The sequence below is a fragment of the Formica exsecta genome, unplaced genomic scaffold (genome assembly GCF_003651465.1).
Source record: "Formica exsecta isolate Colony F162 unplaced genomic scaffold, ASM365146v1 scaffold155, whole genome shotgun sequence".
Lineage (NCBI taxonomy): Eukaryota > Metazoa > Arthropoda > Insecta > Hymenoptera > Formicidae > Formica > Formica exsecta.
Genome location: NW_021848872.1, coordinates 549,660 through 565,284, shown reverse-complemented (window position 1 = coordinate 565,284; position 15,625 = coordinate 549,660). Strand labels below are relative to the sequence as shown.

The window sequence follows — 15,625 nt, the reverse complement described above, 5'->3', positions numbered from 1 at the left end:
GATGAATTTCCTTACACACATTCGTTTTTCAGTTCTATCCGTTAGTAGCAGAACGAATTTACAATTAAAGTTTACCACATGGTCGCAAATAAATTTCACTTCTTCCAGTTTTCACTCCCGCGCCATTCTATCCACGGTCAATTCGTTCCGCCGACCGCGTAGTAATTCCCCGGAGAGCTGGAAGATTGAAACTGTAATTATTTTTCTTTTGCGATACACTCTTGAATTTTTCTCCGTTTAAACTATCCGGCAAAAAGACGTAGTATCGGTTTATCTTCACTCGCCGTCGCTTTTTATCATTCGCGCGTAACGAAAGGTACATGGACGGATAAATAAAAGCCATCGAAAGGAAAATAACATAAAACATATACACATGTAATACGTGCTAGCAGCAACACGTGTGTAACGATCAAGATGAATAGTGCACAGGTCAGGAAGATTAATAGCTTAAATTGTAAATTTATTTTCAGGACAGAAACTCTAACCGACGCGCGTTATGCGCATCGCGGTTGTTTCGTGTAAATGTTTGATCGAGAGAGCAACTTTTCTCTCGAAAAGTACAGCAGATGTTCCGAGACAAATGGCTTCGAACAAAATTTCTCTCTCTCCTATAGCGAAAATTAACAATCCATCAGAGCGGAACTAAATATTACATACAAAAGTGCAAAATTACGCGAGAATTCGGAAGAATCATTACAGATAAAAGATCAGATTTAAATTTTTTATTCAGTTTAAATTTGAATTAATCCAAAATTAAAATTTTGAAATTGATAATAAATGAACAGCGCTCTGAACTGTTCAATATTCGTATAATTAGGAATTTTCATTTATTTAAAAGGGGCTAAACATATAATATAATTGCTTTAATATTATAGATCTCTTCAATGCATTAATTAAGTGTCGCTTTTAACAGCGATGAAAATTCACTCGTCGCGTCGCATCGTTCCCGTCGTTGCCGCCGTCGTCATTGTCGTTCGCCGCGCTGGATTGTCGTAAAATCGCATCATCGAACCAGTAAGCGCGATGTACCAAGTAATTCAGTTACCACGCAGTTGTTCGTCGTGGTATGCGCGCTCTGCCTCTCTCGTTCGCCGCCCCCTTTTACGTTGCGCCCTGCGCTACTCCCTTTCCGCTTGGTTCTCTTTGGCGTACTCCTAGCGACGCGTGTACTTGCCCATTATAGCTAAAAGCGTAGCACACTCGATTATCACGTCGTCGTGGGTGGCTTAAAACTGGGAACGTTACGGACCTTTGACAGCGTTAAGAGCCCGTCGATTTTAAGCGCGACTTACTAAAATAGCAGTGAACGAAGCACGCCGAAAAATCAAAATGCTCGCGCATCCGTGTCATTTAGATCGAAATAATCGCTGGAAGCGAAGAAAATGGGAAGACTGCAGCCGGGAGGATTATCGGTATTGATTTTTAGGCTTTCACAGTCGGTAGCTGTGGGAAGAAGAGGGAAAGGAAAAACTCGAACGCATGCGGCAGATTGAGTTATGAAATTTGCGAACAAAACGAGAAAGAGGCGGGAAATGTGAGTAAATATTGCAGGGATTTTTGCGCGAACATTTTTTCAGCTTTTGCGAGCGGAAATTAAAAAAGTTCCAACGCGAAGAGTGAATAAAGCGAACACTCGGGAATGAACTAAGGTTCACGAAAGCGCGCTATGACTGGAAATATTGTAGCTTTTAATTAGTATTGATTTAAATGACATAAAGTTTCTATTTATTATGCTAACAAATGTTTTATCAATTATAATTATTATTTTTAAATGTCTATTTAGTAATAAATAATTCTTAAGAGAATCGTAAAAATATTGTATTGGTATTGAACATTTTCGGAAACTTAAATCTTGTCTTGGTTTTGAGTAAATCTTGGTAGTAAAAATCTCATCTTGTATTGTCTTGCCTCGATTTTATTAATAATTTTTATCTAATATTGAATAACTGTTGAAAACAATATTTAACATAAAAATCTTTATAATGTATAATATAATTTAAGGTAATCATTTATGTAATTCATTTACTTCCCATATATATATATATATATATATATATATATTCGTTATATTGTTTTTTTTGTCATTTAATAAGATGTTGTTTTTGTGAAAAGATCGGAATTTAAGTCACGTTCGTTCTTTAAATAAGTTCAAAAAAAGTAGACTTGCCCTTTTGAAACATTTCTCACACTCCCAATTCATTAGTGAAAAAGCCAGTCTACCCTGATTCGAAGAAAGACAACCCTCCGTTGGGGACGCAGGACCGTATAACGATGTCGTATGCTTCAAGATCCCCACAACAAAGTTTCTGTTTGCTTAAATCGCGGAACCTTATGTTGACCTATCTTGTAATCGCAATAATATATCTTATACAAGGGGTTAAATCATGCTAAAAATAAATGAAAAGTAATATCAAGAAAATAATCACTTCTGAAATAAATAATTTGTGAATCTTAAAAATTTTGATGAATTTGATCTTATATGTATATTCTGTTTAATCCGTCTTCATTATCATAATCAAATTTTATAAAATTTGGAATACTTTATTTATACATACTTTCCACGATGGCACGTTTGATAAAATTTTATTAACAATCTTGAAAAGAATTATAAATACAAGAGGTAAAATTACATTGTTATATATCTCAATCAAAGGATATTATCTCTGTTATCTGCGCAAATTACTCAATCTCAATGAAACTCAATGGAAAGCAGTTATAGTATGCACGATCGATGTAAATGTATTTACAACCTTTCATCTCGCGTTGTACACGTTTTAAGCAATCTTCTTTTATACCGACTACTTCACTAAGAAACCACGAAGGTTATTACATCGGGTGTGACGAGATAGCTTTTAGAAACTTCAAAGGATTCGAGCCGCCCATTCGCCGTCTTCTGATAAACGTACACGATCACCGTCGAGACCGTCGAACCACCGAGTGTCTGATCGCGTCCGGATGAAATTGTCGGTAGGTGGAATGTCTTAGTCAACTATCGGCCACTCGTGAACTCCACAAAGGCTGCCATCATGTCTATCCGCAGACGGCAGATAGCTGTGTGATCGGTGTTCCCGCCGTAGTTTCCACTGTAATCGCGCTAACGAGCTAGAGCCGCCTTTTCTTCCTCCGTTTCCTACGAAATAAAAAGATCTCGAGAAAGCTCGTTTGAAGGCATGCTAGCACGGTGATCGCGAGTGCGCGGCGTGCAAGCCGCTCTGGGCCGATGCCCCTGTGATTCCGTTAATGGGACCTGCGTGTTCTCAGAACAAAGCTGATCATTCGCCGACGACTGTTTTAAACGGTTAAATGTAACGACAGAAATAGCAACTCTCTTGAAAGAAATTAAACGAATATGAATGTATATAGTTAGATAAATAAATACTTAGATAAGTTTGTGATACATATAAAGATATCGGAAAATTTTACTTCAGTTTTCTAAGTGTTATCGCAATGTAATGCACACATATATATACTTGTACTTGTGGAATAATCTAGAAAATTGAACGTGGCACGGGTCTTGTTTGGCGCTTTTAGACATGGACCTGACCGTCTAGAATCTAGATTATAAATATTGATCCTGAGCGTCCTTCAGTCTCGAGTGCACTCGAGAATTCCCTCTTGTCCGGCATTTCTATACCGAGGTTGAGTCGAGGGGGATTCTTCATGGCGAAATTGAAATCGGAGAGGTTCCTCGTATACATTCCACTAGAAGAAGAATCAGAGTCGCACGAGCAAATTAAAAACTTGGGCTATCTAGTTTCAACGAATCATGTGTCTACATGAATAGAGAAATTCAACGAGAATTGCGATCAATAACAAATACACAGTGAAAGTTGAAGACTAATTGTTGAAGCGATATACGAATAGAATTAGAGATATAGCTTTATAAAATATAAAGGTAATTAAAAATACATATATTAAATTTTATATGATTCAATTTTTTCTTATAATCAGGGGTTACAATATCTTTAATAAATTTAACATTACAGCGGGAAATGTAAAGTCTTTCTAGCTAGAAAATGCTCAATACGAAAAGAAAGTAAAGACGATGAAGGTCGCCCTGGAAGTTGCTAATTCCAACAAGATCGAAGGACCCGGGCTTAGCCAAAGACCGCCGTCGGGTTTTAGGCTTTCCGTCCTCCTGGCACGTCTTCGTGGCTTCTAAACCGGTTTAACCGAGCTCTCGTTAACTTCGTTACCGCTAATGCCTGTTGCAATGTGGCTAAGTGGCTATTGCTGCTTTGGGCGTTCTGGCCCTGAGGCCTGCGATCCTTTCCCAATTACTTTACTACCATCAAAGTCGCGATTTCATTAATCAATTAACACGAGTTATAAATTTATCAGCAAAATCGTCGAGGTACCCGAAATAATTAAATATGTAACTTGAAAATGACTTTTCACTGTTTCAGAAAATCTTATAATTTTCAATTATAATTTATAATTACTCTTACGATTCTCTTATTAAATATTCTTTCGTGAATTTTAAGCGATAAAATTATGTTTTTAAATATTTAAATATTAATTAGCAATCATAACAATGTCGTTAATTTTAAATATTTATTATTAGGTAATCCGCGTGCTTGTCAATATCACGGGTAATATAAAGGGTCGCTCTTAGAAATCGTTTTCCGATACAGCGTATACATAGTTACACACGTTCTTCTATGTGCGTGTACTCGAGCATAACGCGTTCGTCGATGTCTCACAGGCCGCAAGCGACCAAAGGAATGCCCAGTTACTTGTAGTCGTTAAAGCAGACGGAGACAGCTGAGCTCGGTGGCTTTGAGGGTATCGCGCAAATTACAGATCCAAGGACGAGCGTCCTAGAAATGCCGCTTTGCGTACAGCCGAAGTCTGATTAAGTGAGGCGTTTTAGTATGCCATGAGTGCATCGCTTCTCGAAAGCGCACTCAAGAACCGAGGAACCGAGAACGTTGAATCGCGGAGATACCGGTGGGAAATCCTGAAGATGGTACTTCGATTTTCTCTTCATTTGATTCCGTCCGATTCCGTCTTTATCGTCCCGTTACATAAGCAGATGCATTATAATTATAGAGTAAATTCACCGTCGCACGCTTTAATTTTTTTTATTACTATCTTTCGCGCATATTGAATTTCAAGCATTAACTAGAATTATTTATTATGAAATACTGTTGCAAAGATTATTTACTTGAATTGATTTTATATTTTTACAATATCTATTATTTATATGACAAATGTTTTTATCTTTTTCATGACAAATATGTTCCCATATGTTTTTTCTGTTTTTCGAGCGAGGATGAAAACATCGAGGTTTGTTGTTTATTGTTATACTTATTTGATAGAGTTGATTTATCTGCGTACAGCGATATAGAGTAATTCACAAATGAGTTATATGTGTTGCGTATAACAAAAATTAAAATATTTTTATTTTTTCTTTGTGAAAATTTTAGTTTATTAATGAGAGTTTTACGGTTAAAATAACATCAAACATGTTATTATTTGGATAATTTTCAATTACGTATATAACACAAATATATCTTTATGTATCTAATTGAAAATTATTCAAATAATGTTGTATTTGATGTTATTTTATATAACCACAAAAATCTCATTAATTTATTAAAATTATTTTAAAAAATAAAATATAAATATTAGTTTTTATTATAAGACGATACATTTGCGAATTACTGTAGGAGGAAAGAGTCCACCAAGAGACTTTGAAACTCTTTGATGATAATTTATCTCCCTTGCTCTCTATTCACTCTCGCTCTCGTCAGCGTGATTTATGAGACAGCTCGGGAAGATAAGCGGACCCACGAGATGCTTCTGCATCACTAGTGATCGTCGATCTGTTGTCACGTAATCGATATTTACTGTATCGTTGACACGACACACATTTATGTGCATATTAAAAATCTATAATTTTATTAGACTATTATATATTTTGTTCGCAATGATTATGTCAATTATTTTATAGTAATAATATGGCATTATCATCAATCATATGGAACTTCTTAATTTAGTACGGTCTGTTTGAATCTTTATTGCAAGCTAGCAAAAAAAGTGCTCGGAAAATATAGATATTGCGCGCGGTTATATACATATTCGCCTTCTCTCTAGGTGAGAAACTTTTGATTTACGATGCACTGCCCGACCAATACCCGGGCCGCGTTGCTGGAGCGGCACAGTAGAAAAGTTTTCTGGAGACCAAGAACGCGCTCTATTAGTACCATTCGTTATTTTGTTTCCTCTCCGGTTCGTGTGTGCGGGCGGCCGTATAAGAAAAGGTTGCGAGAGGAGGAGGAAGCTCCGCGCAGCTCTCGCGCCAGAAGGAGGCGGAGTATCCTCTGGAAGGATATCCGCCGGCGGTTCCAAGAGACTCGGATAGTTTTTCGTCTCGGAAAACTGGTTATTGATACTGCAGTGCGCGAACTTACCCGGAACTTCCCTCTGCCCGCCCCGCCCGGAGTGCTCGTCGTGCTCGAGGGAAGCACGGCGATAAAAACATATTTGCCCGAGCTTTCGATGTTAACAACCTCCGCCGCCCTTCTTCCACGTTTATCATTATTGCCGTGTGTCATTACGCGCAACGTTCGAAAACTCGCTCACTTCGACGTGTTACGTACGAATTGGAAACACGCGATTCATCAAATGTTCCCATAATTGCTCGTACGCGCCAGTACTTTATGAAGAATCTTGGCCAGTCGCCAACCATCGTTTCTCTCACTAGGCAGACGTCGGTATATATTTATAATCCAGTTAATCGTTGCTCTGTATTTTAAGACACGACCGAGCTTTGCCTTCGCCCGAAAGTTCAATCTTCCCAAGATTTAGGAAGCTGTTTTGTTTTGCGAAATGTTGAAGCTTTTGCGTGCGTGTATGTGATTACAAATTATGAATTATAAAAATTCCTTAATTAATTGATTGAAATGCCATGCAACTTGTATTAATATCTTATGTTTTTGTTGCAGTATCTAAGTGCTAACAGAATGGATATATCAAGAGTTAGAAGAATGGTCGGCTTGCTTTGGTTCGTCTTCTTTCTTGCTGGAGTCTTGGCCGAGGGAACCCTGGAAAAGCTACACGAAGGTGAGTACTCGCTTAAATTTTCTCCAGCAACACTCGTTCTCGATTTCTAAATAAAAGTGAGGCGTTTTAGTATGCCATGAGTGCATCGCTTCTCGAAAGCGCACTCAAGAACCGAGGAACCGAGAACGTTGAATCGCGGAGATACCGGTGGGAAATCCTGAAGATGGTACTTCGATTTTCTCTTCATTTGATTCCGTCCGATTCCGTCTTTATCGTCCCGTTACATAAGCAGATGCATTATAATTATAGAGTAAATTCACCGTCGCACGCTTTAATTTTTTTTATTACTATCTTTCGCGCATATTGAATTTCAAGCATTAACTAGAATTATTTATTATGAAATACTGTTGCAAAGATTATTTACTTGAATTGATTTTATATTTTTACAATATCTATTATTTATATGACAAATGTTTTTATCTTTTTCATGACAAATATGTTCCCATATGTTTTTTCTGTTTTTCGAGCGAGGATGAAAACATCGAGGTTTGTTGTTTATTGTTATACTTATTTGATAGAGTTGATTTATCTGCGTACAGCGATATAGAGTAATTCACAAATGAGTTATATGTGTTGCGTATAACAAAAATTAAAATATTTTTATTTTTTCTTTGTGAAAATTTTAGTTTATTAATGAGAGTTTTACGGTTAAAATAACATCAAACATGTTATTATTTGGATAATTTTCAATTACGTATATAACACAAATATATCTTTATGTATCTAATTGAAAATTATTCAAATAATGTTGTATTTGATGTTATTTTATATAACCACATAAATAAATATTCTCCTCTCTCAAATTCATCTTGTATTAAAAGAAAAACGGGATCTAAAGAAATTCGATCATTCACTATCGTAAAGATTACTGTCCCTTCAATTGGGTATATCGCGAATATAATGAAAAACATCGTTATATCGCCACGGTCGTTTAATGCGACGATACTGACAGCACGGTAGTGCTGATGATAAATTTCAATTTAATGTATTGGATATTCCACCTTTGAAGGCTCGTTAGCGTAATAACCGGTTGAAGGGGCGTGACTGGTTTTTCGCAATTATATATTTCCCGACAGGGCATACTGAGCTTCTTGATAAATGATTGGTATTTATTAACGCTTAATATGGTTTAAAAAGTAAAAAAAAAATTAATTAGTTAATATTTTAACACAGACTAAAGAAAAAGAAAGAATAGTTTTAAACGAAATAATCGGAGAATTGTGTAATATTATCGATAGATAAAAGTTGCAATTTATTAATGAATATATGTAGATAATTTTAATATGCAGTATATATTGTTTAGAACTTTATAAACTATATAAACTCTCTCTATAAAGCTAAGAAACTGCGATACGTAAGAATGAATGACATTCACAAATAGTATTAGTCAAAAAAAAGTGTAGCAAAATACATAACGCAACATGTGAGAAACGGCAATCGTCTTGCTGCAACATTACAGTCAGCGGTAAGAATGCAAGAGAAATGAGCGCTCGTCTGTGAGTGATTCTGATGCGGTATCCTATCGATCGCCTGAATTTCCTGCCTCGCAACACGAGCGAGCATAGTTTGTAGAAACGAGAGATAAACGTCTATCTCACTACTGGTCCGAGAATGGGCAGTCGTACCGGGATGAGGCGAATAGAGGACGGTGCCGCCTCGGCAGAGACGAAAACGAGGATAGATGGACGTAACTATAGAGTATCGGAGAGAGACGGAGCGACAGGAGAGATGGGGACCGAGGGAACAAACGGAAAAGGGGCGAAGAGAGAAAAACAATGAAACACAGAGACGGAAGAGAACAGCAGCGGAGAATGAGGCGTGGAGAATGAGCTGGTTGCAGAGCGAAAAGCTACTTTAAGGCGTATTCATAGCCACCTGTCTGTGCGTTGTTCTCTTTTGCCTCTACGTCCGCCTCGTTATCCCGATTTCGCGCCATCGCCGCGAGCGAGATGCGAGAGGAGAGTAACGTTGACGATCGCGGGATACCGCGAGAGCACCGTATGATTTAACCGTAAATTCGATCTGCATAACAAGGCGTGGATCCCTCATGAATAAAGTCATTGGTATTTCGGTATTAATCACGCCTCGCCACATCGCGAGCGAACAACGAAGTCAGTCGCGTCCGCCCTCGTCTTTCATCTCTCGGATGTCGATTATTGGCGGTTAAACGAGCTATTGGAAATTCCGATTTTTTTAATTTGTTCGAGCAGCGCTTTCTTCGACATTTAATTGCATCTATTGTGTTTGTGCTCGCGCGACACAATAATGATTCATACCGCGTTTAATGCAACTCATTGCCGACCGACTTCCTTTTGTTTACACATTTAGTATTTTTACAGCAACAATATTTTGTTTGCGCTCTTTCCGACCTCTTTTCAACTTGTGTTAGAACTATATAAATATTGGGAAGTAGTTTTCGATATATCGTTGTCAGACACGAATATCAATTTCTACATCTCATTCCTGTCTAAGGAATAGCACGCTAAAGTAATCATTTGCATAGCTTTTAAATAGTTTATCTGCGCCGCAACCATGATAATTAGGAGCTTTCGGTGAAATCGATCGCAGGGATAAATTGCGGGTTCTCGCGTTATAAGTGACCAACGCGCAAGTTCTAAAGCGGCTTTACCGAGTTTTCTAGAGAGTTATCTATCGCGGTCGCAGTAGGTAGCATAGATAGTGTATCGGCCTTCCGGCCGATAGATCCTCTTTCCCCTTCTTTCTCTTGTTTCCTCTTTAGTTTTCTGCTCACAAGCATAGCGGACTATCTTTCTCTATTTCTCCCTCTCTCCCTCTTTACTCTCTGTGAGATTCAGTAAGCCGCGTTGCAACTTCCGACTAAGCGGCTTTACCGAGTTTTCTAGAGAGTTATCTATCGCGGTCGCAGTAGGTAGCATAGATAGTGTATCGGCCTTCCGGCCGATAGATCCTCTTTCCCCTTCTTTCTCTTGTTTCCTCTTTAGTTTTCTGCTCACGAGCATAGCGGACTATCTTTCTCTATTTCTCTCTCTCTCTCTCCCTCTTTACTCTCTGTGAGATTCAGTAAGCCGCGTTGCAACTTCCGACTGAATAAGCATCACCTCACTTCCGCTTCCAACGATGTAGCCTTTGATGTAAGACCATTCCGCGTCATCGTGCTATATGTTTCTTCTATGTATATATATAGATATATATATATATATCTTTCTTTCCTGTCTTCCTGGTAACACGAAGTGTTTTCTTTTGAGAAGGTTTAAATCATGTTGAGACTTTATCTGTGTCACGAGGAGAAGTAGACTCAAGAGAAAAAGAGATAAATATTTCATTTAGATGAATTTTTTGCTGCCCTTTTTTTAGATAGATAAATCGATAACGCCATATCATCGAACGATCGATGCATTATCGGTTTGATCATCGTGACAAAATCGGAATATCTAGTACGTTTTATCGCGTGCAGAGGAATAGCAGAGATATTACTCGTATGAAGAATGAAGTATAGCCACAATTATACGCGACAGCGAGAAGTGACATCGCGATTCATCAAACGGCATTAATCTTTCCCCGTCGTGAGTGAGATAAGGCCGTGCTTTTTTTGCTCGCGCGAATACACGCACGTCTGGCCGAAGCTTTGTTCCTCTCGCGCGCGTTTCGCGGATTCGCCGATCCTGCTTCCGGCTTCCGGCAGACTTCCGGCCTCCGTAGCACCCGTGAAAAATTGCATTTATCCGTCGACAGCGTAGCGTACCTCTTTCTGATGACGTGAGACGCGACGAAATATCTTTTTTCGCAGAGGTTCTCCGTCTTTCGCAATTTCGTGCAATCTCTAGCGACATAGCGTCAATCTTTTTTTCTTATTTTTTATCAATCTTCTGTGCATGTACTTCCTATGTCGATTCCTATCGTCTGTGTCGTCTTCTCGTTATTCTCTTCACTCTCTCTTTCTCTCTTTTTCTTATACCGTCGCTTCGTTCTTTTCGCTCGCTGAAGCTGTTTTCCCCTTCGGGCCAGATCACATCCATCATCCGAGGCAACCAAATCTCGGCATTTGTTGAGGTCTTCATCCTCTGACTCTACATGGTCGCGGCGGCTCCTTTCAGCATCGATGAAGGGGTCGTCGGTGACGGGTCTAGTCCGATACCGTTTTACCATGTACATTTTCACATGTCGGCAACTCAATTTCGTGTTATTTGTGATCCACATTTTGTTCGCTTGCTCTCAAACGATGTTTGTATATAAAAGTTTCGTATATAAAAGTATACTTATATCTAAAAAATGCGTAGGATAACGTACTCGTGAAATCCCATCGATTTAACAAAGAAATATCGAATTGAATAATTTGAATTATATGCCATAATATTGCGCGATCGATACATTGCATTTTATATTAATATAGTAAGAAATTTAAAATAATATTTTTTTGTTCTTAACATATTTAAGTTCCTATCTCGCAGTGACACGAAAGTAGTTACAATTTCATAACTAACAAGGACAAATTTATGATTGGGATTTCTTTAAGACAACTAGAACTTTCCGATGAAATTTAATTACGTGATTTTATCATTATATATCAGTGATTGGAAATCATTCTCATCGTTAAGCCAAATTGCGTTTCTAGATTGTTTCATTACCTCGAACTATTCTGGACATCTCTCCCCAGATTAGATAACGTAGGAGCCAGAGGATCGAACTAAAATTCGTGTTGTGAAAGCTTGGTCCAATTATCAGTGTCTACGAGATTGCAAAGCAGCTTGTGTACCTTTATTATGTTAGCCGATCATCGACGATACGCTATTAAAGTTGGTGGTTCCATTTGCCTCAATAATTATATTTTCGATCATATCGAATGTTCAAATACGGTTTATTTATATTTAAAACCATAATATATCTCTCTCTCGACTTAAATCAAGGTTAAAAAAAAACCTTGCTTTTCAATATATCATAAAAGACTTCGTCATCATTACATTGCCCTGTATGTAAGTATATCGATCTTGGGAAATCAATAAACGAGATGCATATTTAACCTTTCGCAATCATACAATGATAAATATAGCATAACATATAGGACTATCTTTACACGGTGAGTTTATCGTAATCAAATGTATGTCAAAATATATGTCAAACATAATTTTTAAATTATTAATAGGATTATATTAAAACTTTCCGTTTATCTGTACCTATTTAAAGAATAAGTAAAGAAAAGATCAATATCGCGAGCAGAGTTAAATGGTTAGCCAGCGATGAGCGAGCTTATAATAATCATTATAGTGAACAGGTTAATGGACCAGCGTATAACCTGCGTTTTGTGCCATAGTTTTCTACGTGATATGACACAACGGGTCATTGGCATAATGAAGAAACTTGGCGCGGGGTCTCCGGCGGAAAGAGGAACGCGGAGAAAGATTTCGGGTGAACTTTTCCTCGTCGCTCCCGCGTGACGACGCGCGCGATGCAGGCCAGTAAGACTGACAAGAATAACGGGACGACGGACGAGGACGACGAAAAGTTCGAAAATTCGTTGAAGCGACGCCAGGGTTGGCGATAGGACAAAGAGGGACACGGAATGGCGGACCGAGGCACGTTTATCTTGCACTTCTTGCGGCCTTCGCCGCTCGCTCGTTCCCTACCACCCTGTATCCCTCTGCGACCGCCACCTCTCCTCCTTTCCCGCTTCTCCTGCTCACCTCCTAGCTACCGTTTGTTCTTTTGATTCTTTCCAGTCACTTCACCGCCATTGCCATTGCTCTGCCTGGCGTTGGCTTCCAAAGTAACCCCCGGGATCCTTGTGGAAAAGTTTGGTTATTTAATTTCCTACCGCGGTCCGCCAGAGTTCTCTCTCCCTCTTTCTTCCTTCTTTTATATCTCTTAGGGCTCTCACTCTCCGTTATTCTCTCCACATCCCTCTCGTTTCGCCGTCACTCATGCTACGAAACCGTCCACTTCTCCGCGAAGGACGACCGTTATTTCTTGTCGAGCTCTTTATTGCGAAATAACTTTTCAGAAGAAAAGATTTGTCGCGCGTGATCTTTGCGAAAGACAGATACAGCAGATTCCGCTATACTACGTATTCATTTCTAGCTCTGAAAATATTCCTGCGTATGTAATTCTTTGTTCCTGCAGTTGAATAGCTTGGTCTTCTTTTCAACGTTACAGTGATTGTATGGAAGATTACCTCTTTTTACATAGAACAGCGGGTAGGAAATCCGTTTAGAAAAATCTCAAATGTACATATGTATAACTATACATATATATATATATACTCAGCATGTATATAGATCGAGTAGCGTTAATATCGTGCCATGCTCAAATCTTTCCAACCGACTGATGCCATCTTTTCTCATCATCGACCTACACATTGCTTGTTTTTATTCAACTCTACGACCGCTTCGACCTTTCGATTGAGCCGTTGAATTGTCGGCGTTATCCAAACGAATCTTTTCGAATAAGGGTCCGCCGGCGAGAGCACATTCCCGGATATTCGCCAGTATATACAACTGCTCTCCATGGTTCGTTCGCGACAGCGACTGTGATCCGCATACGCGCGTGTGAGCGCGCGCGTATACGTACACGCGCGACGCACGCGTGTGGATATAGAAGCGCCGGCGTATAATTCAGTTTTACCCTGAAACGACTCATTTATATGCGTTCGTTTGATTGAATCTCTCCCGCGTGGTACCAGCGCTCTCTCGTTCTCTTCATCTCTCCCCCACTCGCTCTCCTTCTCTCTCGTTCGCACCCTCCCTACCGTTCGCACCCCGATAGTCGCCTCTTTTCGCTATGTGCGCACGGCCTCTTCTCTCCCTTCACCCTCGTCAACGCCAACGCGGTTAGCTGTTTCAATTTCCCCTCGCCGCACAAAACTGAAAGGCGTACCTGTCGTCTATTCTGTTCGCTCGTGGTACTTCTCGTTTTGCTCGCCGTTCGTTTCTTCCTTTTCCAAATTCGTTATCACTACCGCTCGCGTGTTTTTGTCATTTCGCACAAATGCATCGTCCACGTACACATGATGCATATCATTATTACCGACGTCCACAACATTATTGTTGACCATAATCACGTGGAATGCAATCGAGCCTGTGGTTGAGTAATCGCATGTGCGTTTGAGAACGCTACGGTCAACCGCGGATAACGGAGGAAACGCTGAAATTAAACAGTAATAATATTTGTGAATTTACATGTAAATTTTGCAAAAATTTGGATAATGTATATATTTTTGTGATGCACGGCAGCTAAATGTCTCGGGAATAACAAAACAATATTTTTAAAAAGTCAGCCGAAACTCGAGATACGTGCGGCAAATTTTCGTATTGTCATTTTTCAGTTAACACTTCTATCTAGTTCGAGGTGGAGATGCGTGAAACACGAACGATTATACGAGAGAAAATTCGATGGGAACTAAGCTCTACCAACGTAGGGACACGGAATGGATCTCCCCGCTGTCGTATTTTAGGGTGTACGCGTAATGCAATTATACCTTTACCCTCCGGTTTCGGGTTCATGAATATCAACGCTCGTTTGATTTGTATAATGTCGAGTTATTGTTCCGGAATCGAAACATCGGAAAGGGAGCGCATTATTCCAGTTCGAGTATTAGCGAGAGATTCGGCGAGCGAAGATATTCGAAGCAAAATTATCTTTCAATTCTCGCGATTATAACGGATGCGTTGGTTCACACAGGTATTTATAGAAGAAGAATATATTTGACAATATGTTGTGTGTAAATCGTTAGAACGATGATTTACAAGAACGCTCCATTGAATACTTGATAATTATCACCGCCTATTCGCTTCACTTTAATCAAGCATCTCGATCTGAGCGATTAACCGGCCCGCAGACACGATTAACGGCAATCGTCCCGAGCGTGTATACGATGGAACCACTAGGAATTAATAACGCCACTAGTACGATATCGAATGCGCCTGCTGGTTCGCGGCTTTTGGTAACCGTTCGCAACGCCGCGGTCTAAATGCCAATAGGGACGATATTACTGCGCACAGTGTGCGGTCGAAAGCGTCCAGCCATAAACATTTTATTTTATTTCCACGCCTCTATATCGTTAAAAATTTAATATATCGAACACTCAACTAAGAGATATGTTCTTTGGACCATCTTGCGGACGTAAAACTCGGTGACTAATCGACAGGAGCGCAAGAATAGAAAGCGCAAAGTATTATTGCCAAGTTTAAAAGCGCGACGCGCATTGAAAGTTTCCTGACGAGTCCTCCAATAAGAGCAATCATCAATATTTTATTGATATGTTTTAAGCTTACTGGGATTATAGACGCATCGATCTTTCTTGTCGACTACTCGATACTCCGGCCTGTATTCGGCATTTTCAATTGACAGTTCTAAAGCCCCAAAGTTCCGCACCGGCGGGACGTATCGATCGCGTCCGCGCGCCACAAAATGCTCTCCAGGATGGACCGTTTATTCCGGCTGCTTGCTGTCCAATGACTAATTACTTCAGTTAACTGCTCGTGAAAAATGCACTACTGCCCGAATACCCCGAAAACGGAATGTATAATCAGGCCGAATTGGTCGGGACGAGAGAGAGAGAGAGAGAGAGAGAGATCGGGGGCAG

General features: G+C 39.5%; 1 protein-coding gene across 3 annotated transcripts in view; it reads left to right on the top strand.

Moving 5' to 3' along the window:
- LOC115233019 (semaphorin-2A) overlaps window positions 1-15,625 on the top strand; it is a 367,181-nt gene that overhangs the window by 169,933 nt on the left and 181,623 nt on the right. For 2 of the 3 annotated variants that reach the window (XM_029803231.1, XM_029803232.1), the window contains one exon: window positions 6,951-7,068. In XM_029803231.1, the coding sequence (XP_029659091.1) occupies window positions 6,951-7,068 (118 nt within the window). Of the gene's footprint in view, window positions 1-6,949; window positions 7,069-15,625 lie in introns of all 3 variants that reach the window. The other variant, XM_029803230.1, reaches the window with a different exon arrangement.